The 18,215-nt window shown below is 46.9% G+C and overlaps 1 protein-coding gene across 2 annotated transcripts in view; it reads left to right on the top strand.

Moving 5' to 3' along the window:
• Positions 1-10,048: 10,048 nt before the first annotated feature.
• borcs7 (BLOC-1 related complex subunit 7) overlaps positions 10,049-18,215 on the top strand; it is an 81,887-nt gene continuing 73,720 nt past the window's right edge. Inside the window, exons 1-3 of one of the 2 annotated variants that reach the window (XM_085994288.1) lie at positions 10,049-10,234; positions 15,503-15,565; positions 17,284-17,327. In XM_085994288.1, coding sequence (XP_085850414.1) covers positions 10,103-10,234; positions 15,503-15,565; positions 17,284-17,327 — 239 coding nt within the window. In that variant the 5' untranslated portion in view covers positions 10,049-10,102. The remainder of the gene's footprint in view (positions 10,235-15,502; positions 15,566-17,283; positions 17,328-18,215) is intronic. The other variant, XM_085994287.1, reaches the window with a different exon arrangement.

Here is an 18,215-nt window from a genome sequence, read left to right as displayed (position 1 = left end):
GCTGCAGCCGGGGAGGGAGACACCGGTCTGCGAGAGGGCTGGGAGGTGAACAGGAACCGTGCGGGTGGGAGAGAGAGACAGAGCCGAGCAAGGGGAGAGAGACTGTGCGAGAGCCAGTCCAGCGGCTGAACTGTTCTCCACCAACGGGGTACCCAGGGCCGGTAGAACCGAACGTGCGGGAGAGAGAGCGACAGAGCCGGGTACGGAGAGAGAGACTGCGCGAGAGCCAGTCCAGCGGCTGAACTGTCCTCCGTTAACGGGGTGTACCCAGCGCCGGTAGAGCCGTGCGGGCGGGAGGAAAAGACAGAGCCGAGTAAGGGGAGCTGTGCGAGAGCCAGCCCAGCGGCTGAACCTGTCCGCCGTGGGGAAAGCGTACCCCTTCCACCAGGAAGAAACGCGGGAAGCCGCCATTAGGCGGAGGAGACGACAGAAGCGGGAAACCGCCATTGAAGTGGGCGGGGAGAGAAAGGAAGAGCGGGAAACCGCCATTTTCGCGGGAAAACCGCCATCTTAACTGACATACCGCCATTGAAGTGGGCGGGGAGAGAAGGAAAGAGCGGGAAACCGCCGATTTCGCGGGAAAACCGCCATCTTAGAAATAAACAAATAAATAAGAATACTTAAAGAAATACTGGTGCTGCTCCCAAGGGAAGAAAGATGCCTAAGCGAGGGAATATTAACGACTTTAATTCTGAAATAGAAGACTGGGCCACGTACGTGGAACGCATAGAGATCTATTGCGAAGCCAACAAAATAGAGGAAGACGACAAGGCGATAACATTGCTAAACTCGATGGGGGCAAAAACATACGGGCTCTTGAAGCATCTAATAGCACCAGATAAACCAGCGGATCAGACCTTCGAAGAGATTGTGGCTGTGCTGAAGGACCACTTGAACCCCACACCGTTGATGCTGGCTGAACGATTCAAATTCTACGCAAGAACGCAGAGGAAAGACGAAAGCAATGCGGAATACTTGGTCGAACTGCGTAGGCTAGCGAAATACTGCCAGTTCGGAGGGAATCTGACAGAAGCACTGCGGGACAAGTTCGTATGCGGATTGTCCAAAGAAGGGACGCAGAAGCGACTACTGGAAGAGAATGACCTCACACTGGACAGGGCTGTCCTTATAGCTGCATCGCACGAAGCCGCAGCGAAAGGAACGGCGGAAATGCAACTAAAGGCGGCGGCACTCGGGGTGGACCAACTTACTTCAAGCACAACAAAATGCTACCGTTGTGGGAAGACAACGCATGACCAGAATCAATGCTGGTTTAAGAACCAAGAGTGTAGGAAATGTGGCAAACTGGGTCACATCGCGAAGGTATGCCGGTCAGGGAAGAAGACCAACAATCAAAGGAAGCCACCACAAGAAAAGTACAACAAGGTACACAAGGTGGCTGAGAAGAGTTCAGACGAACAGAATTCAGACTCAGACCCAAACAACCAGGAGCTGGGTAGTCTGAGAATCCACAATGTGGGTAAAGAAACGGATCTACAAACCATCTGGGTCATACTAAAAATAGCTGGAGTCCAAGTAAGGATGGAGCTGGACACTGGATCAGCTCTATCAGTCATCAACTGAAGGGACTACCACCGGCTATTCTCTCACATACCTTTAAGAAATACCAAGTTCGTATTACAGACATACACGGGGCATAACGTATACCCCATGGGGAAAATAAGAGTCAAGGTGAGAGATAGGGGTAAAGAACACCCAAGAATGAACTTGTACGTATTACCTGAAGGAGGACCACCACTTCTAGGACGGGAGTGGATTAAGAAAATAGATATGGAATGGCACTACCTAAAAGCCATAATGAGGGAGGACTCGGTGCAAGCTATCAGCTCAGATTCTGAAATGGATGACGATAAGACCAATTCAAATATGGAAGACAAGGCTAAAAGGGACTTGCCGATGATGGGGAAGGAAACGAAGACATGCAGAAGGACTTATGTTACCAAGAAGAATAAAGCTGCAGAGCAGAACTCCAGGTTGACAGAGAATTCTGAGCCTGTTCAAGCAAAGGATTCATCCACGACGGAAGAACACCGAGTTCGGACTCAAACTTATGTCAAAGTACGACAACAATTAGAACAGTTGAGTGACCGTCTCGTACAAGAGATGAAAAATATGGAAAAGTTCTGGGACACCGAATGGGAGAACCTGGAAAGACAACAGAGACAGCTAGCTCAAGCAGAGAGCGACCATAGAGCCATCGTGGCCAAACACCAATCACATTCCCCTGATGCTGTTCAGGAACTAGAATATTTACAGAACGAACCAAAGGAAGAGGAATCTTCAGGAAGCCAGGATTTTATCCCAGTTCATCTCTACGACTCGTTGCAAGCAGAGTGTAACAAGTTGAAAGAACAGTATGAACAGGCCCAGACTACAATCCTGGAAGGGGTTAACTCGGCAACCTCCGAAAAGCTAGTTTTAGTGAAAGCATCTGAACAGCTAAAGGTTGAACATGAGCGAGAATTACAAAGGCTGCAGGAAATGTTTGAGGAGCTCCAGGCCAAGACAGACTCATCGGTAGAGATTCCATCCATCGAGGAAAAATTAGAGGTGGAAGACATAGCAGAACATGAAATTCAAGATGTCCAAGAACTCATTAAATTATTGAAGGCAACCCAGGACAAATATGAGGCGGCAATGGCCGAGGTTCAACAACTTGAAGAACATATTCAACTAGGAATCCGGGCAGTGGAAGGAAAGGCAACTGGAAGGATCACAGAGACTGTAGGAATGGCCCCTGAACAGGAGTTAGAGAACATCAAGGCGCAACTTCTTCGAGCGCTTAAAACCAAAGTACCGGAGGAAAGGAAGGTGAAAACATTGGAGGGAAAGGTGGATGAAATGGAGAAGACTCTAATCCACAGTGTCCCCGTAGAAGAGTTAACGGCCAGCCAACTCTTACACACGCTGAGGGACAAGACTCCAAAATGGGAACACGAGTTTCAGGGTTCAAAGGGAAAGAATTCGGAGCTTCCAAAAGTCACGGGGATAGCTGAGGTGGCAACACAGCTTTTACAAGGATGCCAAAAGTACGCTGAATTGCGTCAAGGGGAACAGAAGGGGGTGGAAACAGATACTCCAGTAGAAGGATTAAATAGCCTGACAACGACATCCCCGATGGAAGGGAAGGTATTGAACTCACAAATGAGGCCAGTAGTGAAGGAATGGCAGACATCCCCGGAAGAGCGGAATGAATATGAATGTTTGAAGAAGTCTTTTCAAGAAAGATGGTTAGGGAAGGAACCACCGTTGGCTAACGTCCAGATGGATAAGAAGGAAGTAGAAGGGCCTCTCACTGGCCTAACTCAGGACGACCCCGAATATTACCATGACCTGTTGAGTGACACTGAATATTACGAGGATCTGGTCTGCTCAGTTTGTGATGAAAACTCCCAAAGTGCTGAAATCCGGATGAAGCTCTTAAGGTCTAAGGAACATAGAGAGTTGGTGGCGCTACAGCTGGCAGCTGAGAAAGGAGCTCCGAGAGTGTCAAAAAGGCAGAAAAGGAAAAGAAGAAGCAGAAGATAATAACTGTCTAAAATATTAGCACTTCTACCATCTCAGGCGGGACACTACGAAAGGAACTAAATTAGTTGAAAAACTGGAAAATATCAAGACAGCCAGTTGGTTGTAAAAGTCCGCACTGCTGGTTCAACAGGACGAAAGTTCAAGCTGTTACATCAAGAAAAAGGCTATGGAGGAGTCACGCTAGCCATGTGAACCGGCTACACCAAAGAGATGTTGTTTGGAACGAGTCAAGATCAGAGACTGAATCTATGAACTGTTTCCGCAGAGACTGAACCTGTGAACTGTTCCCACCAAGATTATATCTGTAAATTGTTTTATATGACATTGACTCCACCGAGATTATATCTGTAATTTGTTTTATAGGAAGTTGAAGATATGTATGTTTAACGGGGACTCTGTAAGTAATAAGCTAAAAAGGGAGGATTGTAGTGTATGTACCCGTCTACCTTTAAGGGAACTATTGAATGTAACTGTTCACCTTTAAGAGAACTACTTTAGGTGTGGCACTATTTGTTTGGCTTCTGTATACTGTAATACCGATAGTGACCACACCAGTATATAAGTGTTGTGGCAGGTTTGCTGGGGCAGATTCGCCCTGACCTTCGAATAGTAAAGACCTGTTTGTTTGTTACTCCTGAAGTCTGTGTCATTATTAACCGTACAACCCACAGACTTTACACGAAGCTTTCGCCCAAGCAAAGAAAGCATTGCTGAAGTCGGAGGTCCTGACACACTTCGACCCAAAGCTACCCGTGCAGCTAGCATGTGATGCATCACCATATGGTGTGGGAGCAGTCATATCCCACATCATGCCTTCTGGTGAAGAGAAACCTATCGCCTTCGCATCACGCACCTTGAACAAGGCCGAGAGTAACTATGCACAGATTGAGCGCGAGGCCTTGGGAATCATTTTTGGAATTCGAAACCTGTTTGGGAGAAGGTTCACACTCCTGACGGACCACCGTCCATTGACTTCAATCTTTGGGCCCCACACCGGAATTCCGTCTCTTGCTGCAAGCAGGATGCAAAGGTGGGCTTTACTGTTGTCAGGACACACATACGACATCAAATATCGCAAATCAGACTTGCACGGCAATGCAGACGGTCTCTCGAGGCTGCCCTTGCCTATTACTCCCCCAGAGCCTCGTCAGATAGACATCTTCTACTTTAGACAAGTGGAGGGAGCACCTGTCACGGCAGTTCAGGTGCGAAGGTACACCCGCAACGATCCAGTCCTGTCTGAGGTAATGGACGATGTCATTCGAGGGAGAGCTATCGGAGATTCTCCTAGTTTGAAACCTTACGTTTCAAAAAGAAATGAGCTCTCCGTCCAGGCAGGTTGTCTTCTTTGGGGACGCCGTGTCATCATTCCGCCACCTCTGAGGGAACCTATACTGCAACAACTTCATACAGGCCACAGTGGGATGGTTCGGATGAAGGAAATGGCAAGAAGCTACTTCTGGTGGCCAGGTCTCGATGGAAATATTGAGGAGAAAGCCAAAACATGTTCCCCATGTCAAAGGGTCCGGAATGTTCCACAGCTGGCAACCCTACACCCCTGGGATTGGCCTGCAGAAGTGTGGCAGCGAGTACATGTGGACTTCGCCGGTCCTTTTGAAGAGAAGATGTTTATGGTGGTTGTGGACGCTCGTAGCAAGTGGCCAGAGGTCGCTGTGATGAGGTCTACCACAGCAGAGAAAACAATTGAGAAACTTGGTGAGATGTTCAGCCGTTATGGCTCACCGGAACAACTCGTAAGTGACAACGGTCCACAATTTGTATCACAGGAGTTTGCAACCTTCCTGCATGTGAATGGTGTCCAACACATCATGTCTGCACCCTATCATTCCTCTACTAATGGCCAGGCAGAAAGGTTCGTGCAAACTTTGAAGCATGCCTTGAAGGCATCGCAAGGTCAGGGCTCAATCCACCAACGTCTGAACAGCTTCCTGTTGTCCTACAGGAACGAGCCGCATGCCACAACCAAAACTTCCCCCGCTTCGCTCATGATGAAGAGGCAGTTGCGGACAAGTTTTGACTTACTCAAACCTCCAAGGACAGAACAGGTTGCCCATTGTCAACAACAAGCTCAAGTTGAAAAGAGAGAGAAAAGAGCCAAGGAGAGACGGTTTCACCCTGGAGAGCACATCCTAGCTCGAAACTACAACACTGGACCGAAATGGGCTCCTGCTACGGCAATCGCGCAGATGGGCCCTGTGTCTTACACGGTTGAGACTGCTGAGGACGTCATCTGGAGAAGACACACAGATCAACTGTTGCTAGGAGCAGAGACAGCCACAGAGGCTCCAACGGCTGGTTGGCCTGAACTGTTTCCGGATGATACCGCAAACCAACATCCTTTGCCACAGTGCTCTCCTCCAACACAGGAAGTCATAGAGACTGTTCCACCTGTGCAAACTCCTGACTTTCGACTGACACAGGCACCTTCTCTATCTAGGCCTGTGTCAATGCCTACTGCTGTGGAAGCCAGCGATGACCGCCGGTATCCTGTCAGAGAGCGGCGGCCTCCAGGACGCTTGGATCTGTAGGCTTAGTGACTTACCCACAAGACTGGAGCAGAATAAACCCCAGGGTAAAGTCAGGGTTTGAGGCAGTCTACCTCTACCCTTGGTTAGTTGAGTGCATTGAAAGTAACTTACCTGTTGAGGAATAATGTGGACCTTTCATTTAAGAGGGGAGGAATATGTTATGTATTGTGTGTTCTCCTCCCACCTGTGGTGGCGCTGTCACAGCAGATAAATGGTTGGGTGTTCTCTTGGTTAAGTTTAGCTCTCTTTGTTCGGAACTCTCCAGAACTTTCCTTTCCTTTCGAATAAAGCACTTCATGTTTGAATCTCTGGGTTCTGAGTTCTAATTGTGTCTAGGTAGAAAGGTACCGACACAACATTGTTCACTAAGCTTACAGCTGTCCACAGAGCTTTTGCGGGCATTTGCGTGCCAACTTGCTGCCATGGGGCATCTGCCTGATCCAGCGCGGCGTCCTCCACAGGGCATCTGTGGCATGTGAGCAGGGCAAGCAGCAGCGTGTCTCTTTAACCAATCAGCTTGAAGGATCCTCCCTGAGACAGGCAGAGTCAAAACCAGGAAGTATACATTAGATTTAAATCTTTTTTTAATTATTCGCACGTGGACCACTATATATGTTTATTTCTCTCCCGGTGATGCACCAGCTCAAAAATTCAAATGGTCTTGGCCGGTGAGCTGCCTGGGGAGGCCCAGCAGGCATCTGCAGCTCGCTGGTCTGATGTAAATGAAGCCCGTGGCCCAGTATTGGGTGGGGTATTGATCCCGGCACCTAGTTCATATCAGCACGAACCAATTTCTAGGCCTATATGTTCAAATGTGGTTTACATATTTTTTGTTCTAGTTCTTAGTAACAGTCGGATTTTTAAAGACAATCAGTGACGTGATGACATGAATGGATTGCTGATTTAGCCATTGCACCCTCATGTGTGTTGTTACATGGCAAAATGGCTTGTAAAGCACTTTACAATGGCAACATTGTGCCCTTAATAAGACTGCAGAGAAATAACAGGAAGCATTGAACTTAAATTTTAAAATTTTCATCCTTGTCTTTAATCGCTCCATATCCTTGCCCCTCCCTATCTCTCTCTAGCCTCCTCCAGCCCGACAACCCCCTTCTCCCTGACCTCTCCATTTCTCTGACCCTAGCCTCTTGTGCATCCCTCTCCATTAGTGGCCGTGCCTTCAGCTGCCTAGGTCCCATCTCCCATGTATTGGAATTCCCTCTCTAAACCTTTCCACCTCCCTCGCCTTAAGAGCCTCCTTAAAACCCAATGCTTTGACCAAGCTTTTGGTCACTCCTCCTAATCAGTTCGAGTACCGTGTGCATATTGAGGCTGTAGAGAAGGTAAAATGCAGATTCACTGGGTCCCTGCCTGGTATGAGGAAATACAAATACGCAGAAAGACTTGAAAAACTGTGTCTTTTTTCATTTGAACAAAACAGATTATGTGACGAGATAGAATCATAGAATGACACAATGATACAGCACAGAAGGAGGCCATTTGACCCATCGTGCCTGTGCCTGCTCTTTGGTAGACCTCTCCAATTAACCCCACTCCCCCACTCTTTCCCCATAGCCCTGTAATTTTTTCTCTTCAAGAATTTATCCAATTCTCTTCTGAAATGAATCTGCTCCCACCACCCTTTCAGGCAGTGCATTCCAGATCATAACAACTCGCTGTGTAAAAAAATATTTCCTCATGTCACCTCTGGTTCTTTTGCCAATCACCTTAAATCTGTGCCCTCTGGTTACCGACCCTTCTGCCACTGGAAACAACTAACAGGCAGAAAATAGGATTATCCCCTTTTTGCCCTCACAAGTGCGGGCTTCCTGAAGGCTCCAAAACCCGCCAGCTCAGCGAGGCGAGTACTGGGTCTGCGGGGTGCAAAAGTGTGCTGTGAAGGTAAGTGATGGGTGCAAGTGTGGAGAGGTGAGTATCTGAGGTAAGTGCAAAGTGTTAGAAAAAGTGTACTTACCTTTGTTTCTTCCTGCAGGCTTCAGTCGGTGGGTATGCGGAGAGTCTCGGACCTCCGCGGCAGAGATGACAGATGGCCGTTGCATTCTCCAATGCAGCAACCATCTAATTTCTGCAAAAGAAAGAGGTTTGATGAGTCTTGAATTCAAGAACTCATCAAACTACAGAGAATGTCAGTGTTTGACAGCTTCACAGAGCTGTCAAACGATGACAATTCATCTGTCAAAAATTTTTGACAGATGAAATGTCATACGTTGACGTTCTCTGTAACCGGCTTTCCCTTAATCGGCCTGCTAAACCCGCTGGACGGGCTTAACGAGGTCAATCAAGGGAAAATAGCGTGGGTTGGCTAGAAGTCAATGGAGGCGGGACTGAAACCCGACAAGTGGGAGTCCCGCCTCCAAAAGCTCCCCATTGGCAAAATCACCCCCTATGTCAACATTCAAGATTAGATTGGATAGGTGAATGAAGGAAAAGGGGTTAAGGGGATAGGAGAAACGGGCAGGTAAATGCAATCAGGACTCTTTGCACGGAGGGTAAACACCAACACGGATTGTTTGGGCCGAATGGCCTGTTTCCATGTTGTAACTCTTATGTATCTATGCATAATCTCTTCTCCTTTGGCTCGGCAACCATTTATTTCCCTTACACATCTGTGAAGCACCTAGGACACTTTTCTCTGTTAGGCTTGTACATAAATGCAAGTCGCTGCTGTAGTAGTACCCAGTGTCAGTGCCCTATACTGTTAAGCTGTGTGTGTTTTCTTCGCTGGCAAGACTCTTGCAGTATCTGTACATTTTGGCTTTTGCCAACCTGTGCTTCCCTTCTCTGGACTTGTGTGTGATGTGTCCTGCGGAGAGCGCGCGCGTGCTGTCTGTATCATGCGAACAGAAGATCCACTTGTGTGACCTCCGACAGAAAGTCTCCCTGCTGGCCCTTCCCCTTTAAGGGCCAGGTTCCCTGACCCCAGGCGGTCCCTCGGCCTCAATATTGGGGTTCCGACTCCTCAGCATCGCCCCACCCTACACTGACCGGTTATCAGTGGCTAAAATCCTTGTTCTAGGTATAAAGTGCCAGTTTGGCTCATTTGTTAGCACTCTTGCCTTTGACTCAAGAGGTCATGGGTTTGAGCACATGATCCAGGCTGATGCTTCAGGGCAGTACTTTGTGGATTTTTTCAGTAGTTTGCATTGGAGACTTTTAAGCACAGTAATGGGTTCATGTTTATGAAAACTCCTGACCGACCAAAAATAACAATTAGAAGTAACCAAAAGCAAAATACTACGGACGCTGGAAATCTGAAATAAAAACAGAAAATGCTGGAAACACTCAGCAGGTCAGGCAGCATCGTAGAGAGAGAGAAACACCTCATCGACCTGAAACGTTAACTCTGTTTCTCTCTCCATAGAATGCTGCCTGATGATTAGAAGTGTGTGGGCCCCCATATTATATTCTGGCCCATTATATCCTGCTTCCCCGTGCATCTTTCAAAGGATCCAGCAAAATGAACTTTAAAAAGAATTAATGGGAGATCATTCATTCTAAATGTTCTAATGAACTAGTGATAGAATTGCATCGAACACATTTTTACTGCTTGAGAGACACTTTGTCAGATTGTTCTACATTCCTTTGCAATAAAAGTTAAACATTTTGAAAAGCCTCATTTACGACTTTACAAAGGGAAGTAAGTCACATCAAGTTCTTGTTATTGCCAGGTTTTTAAAAAAATGCAAAATTTAAATTCTTTTTATTGCAAAATTTTAAAACATGCAAAAAATTTAATTCTTGTTACTGCAAAATTTTAAAACATGCAAAATTTAAATTCTTGTTATTGCCAGATTTTTTTTTAAAAAATTGCTCAGTTTAAATGTGTCCAGAGCAGGAAATGCATTAAGATATTCCCCCAGGGCAGCCTTTCGCCTTGGGTTGCAGCCTCGGCCGGGGCGATTTTGAAACGTCAATTGTGAGTGTGCGCATGCGCGCCGGGCCTGTATGTCCTCGCTCAGCCACCATCCGCCGGCGAGGGGAAGATGGCGGCGGCGGAGCCACAGCCCCGCTTCGGCCAGTCGGTGAAAGGTTTGCTGTTGGAGAAAGTCTCCACCTGCACCACGGACGTGATCGCGCTCACCAAGCAGATACTGAAGGGCTCCCGCAGCTCCGAGGTACGGGCGGTAGGAGAGAGAGAGAGAGAGAGGAATATCGTCATTTAGACCAAAAATAAATAAATAACCGCCGACAGAAAATCTGCCGGCTGGCCCTTCCCCTTTAAGGGCCAGGCAGGCTGACTGCCAGGCCTCAATATTGGGGTTCAGGCCCACTAACTATCTCCCCACACCGCACTGACCGGCTATCACTGGCTGAAATCCCGGTTCTGGGTATAAAGTGTCACTTTGGAGTATTGAATCACACAATGGTTACAGCACAGCTGTATTCGCTGCTCATGATGCGGTCTCCTCTACATTGGGCAGACCAAACGCAGATTGGGTGACCGCTTTGCGGAACACCTCCGTTCTGTCCGTAAGGGGGACCCCGAGCTTCCGGTCGCCTGTCACTTTAATTCACCGCTCCATTCCCACTCGGACCTCACCGTCCTCGGCCTCTTGCATTGTTCCACGGAAGCTCACCGTAAACTCGAGGAACAGCACCTCATCCTCCGGTTAGGCACTTTGCAGCCTTCCGGACTCAATATCGAGTTCAACAATTTCAGATCACAACCTCGGCCCCTATTACATTTTTACTTTTTTTTTTCCACCCCTTTGTTTTGGGTTTTCCCTCCCCCCCCCCCCCCCCCTTTCCTTTTTTCTCTCTCCCACATGGCAGCTGTCTCTCATCCTGCCAGTACACTTCACACCTAATCTGAGCCGTCTTATGTCTCCACTGTCCTATCACCATCTCGTCTGGTTTTGAATACCTCTTAATGTCTCTTTACTTCTTTTGTTCTATCGCAGCCCTGCCTTCGATCTATTTCATTTCCTTTCCAGTTTTGAAAAAGGGTTCACCTGAAACGTTGACTCTATTTTCTCTCCACGGATGTTGCCTGGCCTGCTGAGTTTTTCCAGCATTTTCTGTTATTTCGGATTTCCAGCATCTGCAGTATTTTGCTATCATACAGCACAAGTGGAGGCCATTCGGCCCATTGAGCCCGTGCCAGCTCTCTGCCATAATAACAACAGAAAATGCTGGAAAAACTCAGCAGGCCAGGCAACATCCGCGGAGAGAAAATAGAGTTAACATTTCAGGTTGAAACCCTTTGTCAAGACTAAACAAGCACAGGAAATGAAATGGATTAAGAGGCCAGGCTGGGAGAGAACAAAAGAGAAGAGACATTAAGAGGTATTCAAAACGAGACGAGATGGTGATAGGACTAGTGGAGACAAAAGACGGCTCTAGATTAGGTGTGAAATGCGCTGGCAGAATGGGAGACAGCTGCCACGTGGGAGAGAGAAAGAAAAAAAGAAAGGGGGCGGGGGGGGAAAGGGCCAAAACAAAGGTGTGGATAAAAAATATATATAAAAATGTAATCGGGGCCGAGGTTATGATCTGAAATTGTTGAACTTGATACTGAGTCTGGAAGGCTGTAAAGTGCCTAATCGGAAGATGAGGTGCTGTTCCTCGCAGCTCTCTGCCAGTCCCACTCCCCCGCCCTTTCCCCGTAGCTCTGCAAAAAAAAATTTCCTTCAGATATCCAATTCCCTCTTGAAAGCCACGGTTGAGTCTGCCTCCACCACAACTTTCAGGCAGTGCATTCCAGATCCAAACCACTCCTCATTGTCGCCTTTGGTTCTTCTGCCAATCACCTTCAATCTGTCTCCTGTGGTTCTCGACCCTTCCGCCAATGGGAACACCTCTATCAAATCTCCTCTCGACTTTCTCTGCTCCAAGGAGAACAACCCCCAGCTTCTCCAGTCTAGCCGCGTAACTGAAGTCCCTCATCCCTGGAACCATTCTGGTAAATCTTCTCTGCACCCTCTCCAAGGCCTTCACATCCTTCCTAAACCACAGTGCCCAGAATTGGACACAATACTCCAGTTGAGGCCGAACCTGTGTACAATTCTGGTCGCCATATTATAAAAAGGATAGAGGCATTGGAGAGGGTGCAAAAAAGATTTACAAGGATGATACCAGAAATACGAGGGTATACATATCAGGAAAGGATGAACAGGCTGGGGCTCTTTTCTCTTGAAAAGAGAAGGCTGAGGGGTGACCTAATAGAGGTCTTTAAAATTATGAAAGGTTTTGATAGAGTGGATACAGTGAGAATGTTTCCACTTGTGGGGAAGAGCATAACTAGAGGCCATCAATATAAGATAGTCACCAAGAAATCCAATAGGGAATTCAGAAGAAACTTCTTTACCCAGAGAGTGGTGAGAATGTGGAACTCGCTACCACAGGGAGTGGTTGAAGCGAATAGTATAGATGCATTTAAGGGGAGGCTGGACAAGCATATGAGGGAGAAGGGAATAGAGGGTTTCGCTGATAGTTAGTTAGATGAGGAAAGACTGGAGGAGGCTCGAGTGGAGCATAAATGCCGGCATTGACTAGTTGGGCCGAATGGCCTGTTTCTGTGCCGTATATCCTATGTTTGGCTAATTTGTTAGCACTCTCGCCTCTGACTCAAAAGGTCATAGAATCATAGAAATTTACAGCACAGAAGGAGGCCATTCGGCCCATCGTGTCTGTGTCGGCCGAAGAAAGAGCTCTCCAGCCTACTCCCACTTTCCAGCTCTTGGTCCTTCGCCTTGTAGGTTTCGGCACTTCAGGTGCATATCCAAGTACTTTTTAAATGTGATGAGGGTTTCTGCCTCTACCACCCTTTCAGGCAGTGAGTTCCAGACCCCCACCGCCCTCTGGGTGAAAAAAGTTCTCCTCGACTCCCCTCTAAACCTTCTACCAATTACTTTAAATCTATTTCCCCTGGTTATTGACCTCACTGCTAAGGAAAATAGGTCCTTCCTATCCACTCTGTCTAGGCCCCTCATAATTTTATACACCTCAGTTAGGTCTCCCTTCAGCCTCCTCTGTTCCAAAGAAAACAACTCCAGCCTATCCAATCTTTCCTCATAGCTAAAATTCTCCAGTCCTGGCAACATCCTGGTAAATCTCCTCTGTACCCTCTCTAGTGCAATCACATCCTTCCTGCAATGTGGTGACCAGGACTGCACGCAGTACAAGACCCAGTCCAGGTTTGGGCACATGATCCAGGCTGACACTTCAGTGCAGTGCTGAGGGAGTGCTGTCCCAAAGAGCTTTACGGCCAATGAAGTACTTTTGAAGTGTAGTCCCTGTTGTAATGTAGGCAAAAGTGGCAGCCAGTTTGTGCACAGCAAGATTCCACAAACAGCAATGAGATAAATGATCAGATAATCACATGTTTTAGTGTTGCTGATTGAGGGATAAATATTGACCAGGATACCTGGTGGGAAAGTCACCTGCCCTTCTTCCAATAGTGCCATGGGATCCACCTGAGGGGGCAGAAGTGACCTCAGTTTAACATTTCATCTGAAAGACGGCACCTCTGACAGTGCAGCACTCCCTCGGTGCTGAATATTTAACTCGCGTCAAAGTAATCCATTGTACATAAAGCGCTTTGTGTCGTCTATGAATGAAATGATAAGGTGCTGCATAAATACAAGTATTTTTTTCAATGATGAGTTGAGACTAGCTGCTTTGATCCACAGCGTATTCAAAAAAATGATTTATATATTGAAGCAAAAAAAGCGCCTGGAAATGTGTTTCCGCATGCGCTGACGGTGTTATTTAGGAGTGGGCGTTGAGTACAAACGTGGTGTGTTTTCTACCAAAAGGAGGACGTTTTCTCCAAATTTCTGAAAACCTGTTTTTGCTTGGGGGTGTTCAGCATCGTCACTAGTAAGGTGGAATGGCGGGCAAGCGATATTTTGTACTGTGTCCATCTGAACTTTGAAAGTACCCAGCAGTACTGTCGGACATTTTCTCTTGGACTGTATCTGGCGATAGCATTTGGAGCTGTTTCAACACTTGGGCTGGTGGGAGAGGTGGGAGTCATTTGAGGTGATGAACTAAGGCCGTTATGCAAGAAGCATTTTGGCACAATGTTAAAAGTGATTTATGATTGTTTATTTTTCAGTAGATTATTTGTACCACGGACATTTTAGTATTTTCATAGGTACAATATGTTTTCTTTGGAGAATTACCTGTCCTTTGCTTGGGACCTGACCGTGACTGCCTAGTCAAGATAGACAACTCTCTGTGCTGGAGCTGCTGTTGGTGTTTCAAGGCTGTTGCCTCTAGAACAGTTCAATCTATCTGAAGAATGGGCTTTCCTAGGATCACTTGAGGCTGTAGTTGCTGAGAAACCTTATAAATGTCCTTTATTTTTGCCCGTGGTTTTCTGTTTCCCGGCCTGTGCAGACCCTGTCCAGTCATTGACTGCGAAGTGTCAGCTGTGGCTCAGTGGGTAACACCCTCGCCTCTGAGCCAGTAGGTTGCGGTTTCAAACTCCACTCCTGAACATGAATACAGGAAACTCTCTTTTTACCGGCACCTAAATAACCGGAAATCTCTCTTAACCGGCAAAATTCAGGAGTAGGTTCAGGTAAGTTTTACTTCATATTGGTGGCCGTGTAACCGGGGTTCCTGCACCTGTTGCCATGCAACAGGGCCGCCTGGATCTGTGGCCGTGTAACCGGGGTTCCTGCACCTGTTGCCATGCAACAGGGACGCCTGGATCTGTGGCCATGTAACCGGGGTTCCTGCACCTGTTGCCATGCAACAGGGCCGCTTGGATCTGTGGCCGTGTACGGGGCTCTCGTACCTTAGTAAGTATACCTCTCTGTAATCCGGACTTTTTGATCAACTGGCAGCATGCCGGTGCCGGATTAAAAAAAAGTTTTCTGTACATAATCTAGGATGACGCTTCAGTGCAGTACTGAGGGAGTGCTACACGGTTGGAGGTGCTGTCTTTCAGATGAGCTGCTAAACTGAGGCCCTGCCTACCCTCTCGGGTGGATGTAAGGATCCCATGGCACTATGCGAAGAAAAATGCAAGTGTCTTGGCCAACTGTTATCCTTCAGCCATCACTAAAACAGATTACTAGTCATCTATCTCATTGCTCTTTGTGGGATCTTGCTGTGGCCAATTTGGCTGCCATGTTTGGCTTCATAACGGCAGTGACTATACTTCAAAAGTAATTCATCGGCCGTGAAGCAGTTGGCGACGTCCTGAGGATGTGAAAGGTGGGCTCTAAATGCAACTTCTTTTTAAATCCCTCTCTTAACATGACATATAGCTCCATTGGGACTTTCAAACCAACACAGTTAAAGTCACCACATGACGAAAGCTGCTGTAATAATTCCACATGGTAAGGCAACGCGTTTGTCTTGCTGTTAGAAAATTTCCCCGGTGTACAGTATTTTAGGGAGTAAGTTTTGATTTTGTTTTCCCATTTCAGCTCCTCGGCCAGGCAGCTCGAAACATGGTGATGCAGGAGGACTCCATACTACACTCCGAGGATGTGAGTACCTCATCTCTGCTACCCCACGTACCAAAGCACTCCTCCTTGAAATGCTGCTGTAATAATCTTGACTCTCATTGCTGTTTTACCTCACAGCCGGTTCCCACGGCACGTAGTTGTCAGAAACCACAACAAAATTATATTTAAAAAAAATATATAGGTGTCAGCCGTGGCTCAGTGGGCAGCACTCTGTCGCCTCGGAGCCAGAAGGTCGTGGGTTCAAGTCCCACTCCAGAGACACGAGTGCATAATCTAGGCTGACACTCCAGTGCGGTGCTGAGGGAGTGCTGCACTGTCAGAGATGCCGTCTTTCAGATGAGACGTTAAACCGAGGCCCCGTCTGCCCCCTCAGGTGGATGCAAAAGATCCCGTGGCACTATTTCGAAGAAGAGCAGGGGAGTTCTCCCCAGTGTTCTGGCCAATATTTATCCCTCAACCAATATCACAAAAACAGATTATCTGGTCATTATCACATTGCTGTTTGTGGGTGCTTGCTGTGCGCAAATTGGCTGCTGTGTTTTCCTATATTGCAACAGAGACTACACTCCAAAAAGTACTTCATTGGCTGTAAAGCGTTTGGGACGTCCTGAGGTCGCTGTATACATGTTTATTTTGCCGGAGATGAGAATTCACTGAAAACTTTAGTAATGTTGGTCTTTGATAGCACAGGACACCAAGTTAAGTGGATTTGCGGTGCCTGCTGTTCAGAAATTTCCAAACCATCCACTTGAAAACCAGACAGGTGACAACACTAGATCTCCGCCATGTTGCCAGACACAGTCAGTTGTTGGGATGGGGGGTAGGGGGGTGGTGGTGCGGTAAGGGATGATAGAGTTGTCAGGCAGCAGTAGATAGCGGCAAGTCACCTGCCCACCCTCCAGACCCCCAATAGTGTAGGCCATCGGTTTGGAAACTGGCGTCCACGAGCTCATCAGGTTTGTTAGGCTTGCTTACTGTATGCTTTCAGCAGAGTGTTAGGAGAAATCGGATTCTGAACTTTCTCGGTATTTGTTGACCGAAGACAGATTATTTCAGATTATTACATCAGTAAAAGGCATCTTTCTGCAATGGGAGCACTGAATTCCTTTGGGTAGCTGACACGGTCTTTAGTTTGGCCACGATCCCCAAGAAACTGTCCATATATAGACGGAGTCCCTGGGAGCATGTCAGTATTTTTGCGCGTGCGCGCGCGCGCACACACACACACACACACACACACACACACACACACACACACACACACGTGTGGAGAGATCCAAAGATTGGTGTAAAATGCTCCTAAAAATGCACCTCAGAGAAAAGTGGAAAATTTTTATACTGTAGCTTGGAAATTGTGCAAGAAAGAAAGATTTGCATTCATGAAGCCCCGTTCACAACCTCAGGACGTCCCAAAACGCTTTACAGCCAATGAAGTACTTTTTGAAGTGTAGTCACTGTTGCAATATAGGAAACGCAGCAGCCAATTTGCGCACAGCAAGCTTCCACAAACAGCAATGAGATAATGACCAGATAATCTGTTTTTAGTGATGTTGATTGAGGGATAAATATTGGCCCAGGACTCCGGCGATAACTCCCCTGTTCTTCCTTGAAAGAGTGCATTCGTCAAAGATTCTATATTCTTTGTGAGTCATCTCATCATTCTTGCTGATCACCTCAGCTCTTCACACTTGCCGTTCACGGTATTAACGTGTTCATCATTTTCCCCTTGTTTTGGACAGAGCCTACGCAAGATGTCAATTATAACAACACATCTGCAATACCAGTAAGTGTCATTCCTTTATTTTCTTGCTGTTCCTGTCTATCCTCCATCCAATTTTTTAAGAATTTCATTTACTGCTCAACGTCAGCAATTGCGGCTCCTAGCTCCACTTCTGGCGGAAATGTTCAGAGCCGCGTTGCCAGCCCCTGAGCACGTGCACGTCCATCGCGAGGTTAGCCGTGAGTGCTTGACCCAGGGGAAGGAAGGAAGGACGGACGGACAAGTGGAGAAAATGAGGGAACTTTTTACCTTTGCAAAAAATAAAGAATGTAAAAAATGTTATCGGTGACTAGGACCAGGGATGAAGAAATGATTTAATCCTGGCTAAAATAAAAACAGAATATGCTGGAAACACTCAGCAGGTCAGGCAGCATCTGTGGAGAGAGAAACAGAGTTAACATTTCAGGTCAATGACCCTTCGTCAGAACTGATTACTCCCGAATATATTTGTAAACTGTACAAATATATTATTAACTTATATCACATGCATTGTTCCAGCTCTGCACATCTTCAGTCAGGCCTTGAAATTACGCTGTGCAAATATTAGCTAAAAGTTGCTTAACACACATTTATGTCAAATTTCTTCATCCACTATTTTAAGCTGTTTAACAAAGCAGTTATTTAGCAGACAAAGGGAAGTACCTAGGAGGACCTTTAGTTCAGACTCTGTGAACCTGGTGTCTGGGGTCCAGCGTTGTGTTGCTAAATCTGTTTTCCATAAACTGGCAGCAGATCTGTACACTACAGTAAGCTGTGTCTACGAATCTGCTGGAACTGGATTTGACAGCACGAGCGCTGGTCCCTGTAATCCCAATTAAAATATCAATGTAAAGTAGCTCCCTCCGATATAAGGAAGGATAGTTCACTTTAAATTCATTTATGGTCTTCTGA

The sequence above is a fragment of the Somniosus microcephalus genome, chromosome 8 (genome assembly GCF_052327205.1).
Source record: "Somniosus microcephalus isolate GS21.2 chromosome 8, FLI_Smic_1.0, whole genome shotgun sequence".
NCBI lineage: Eukaryota > Metazoa > Chordata > Chondrichthyes > Squaliformes > Somniosidae > Somniosus > Somniosus microcephalus.
This window is presented reverse-complemented; position numbering and strand designations above follow the sequence as displayed.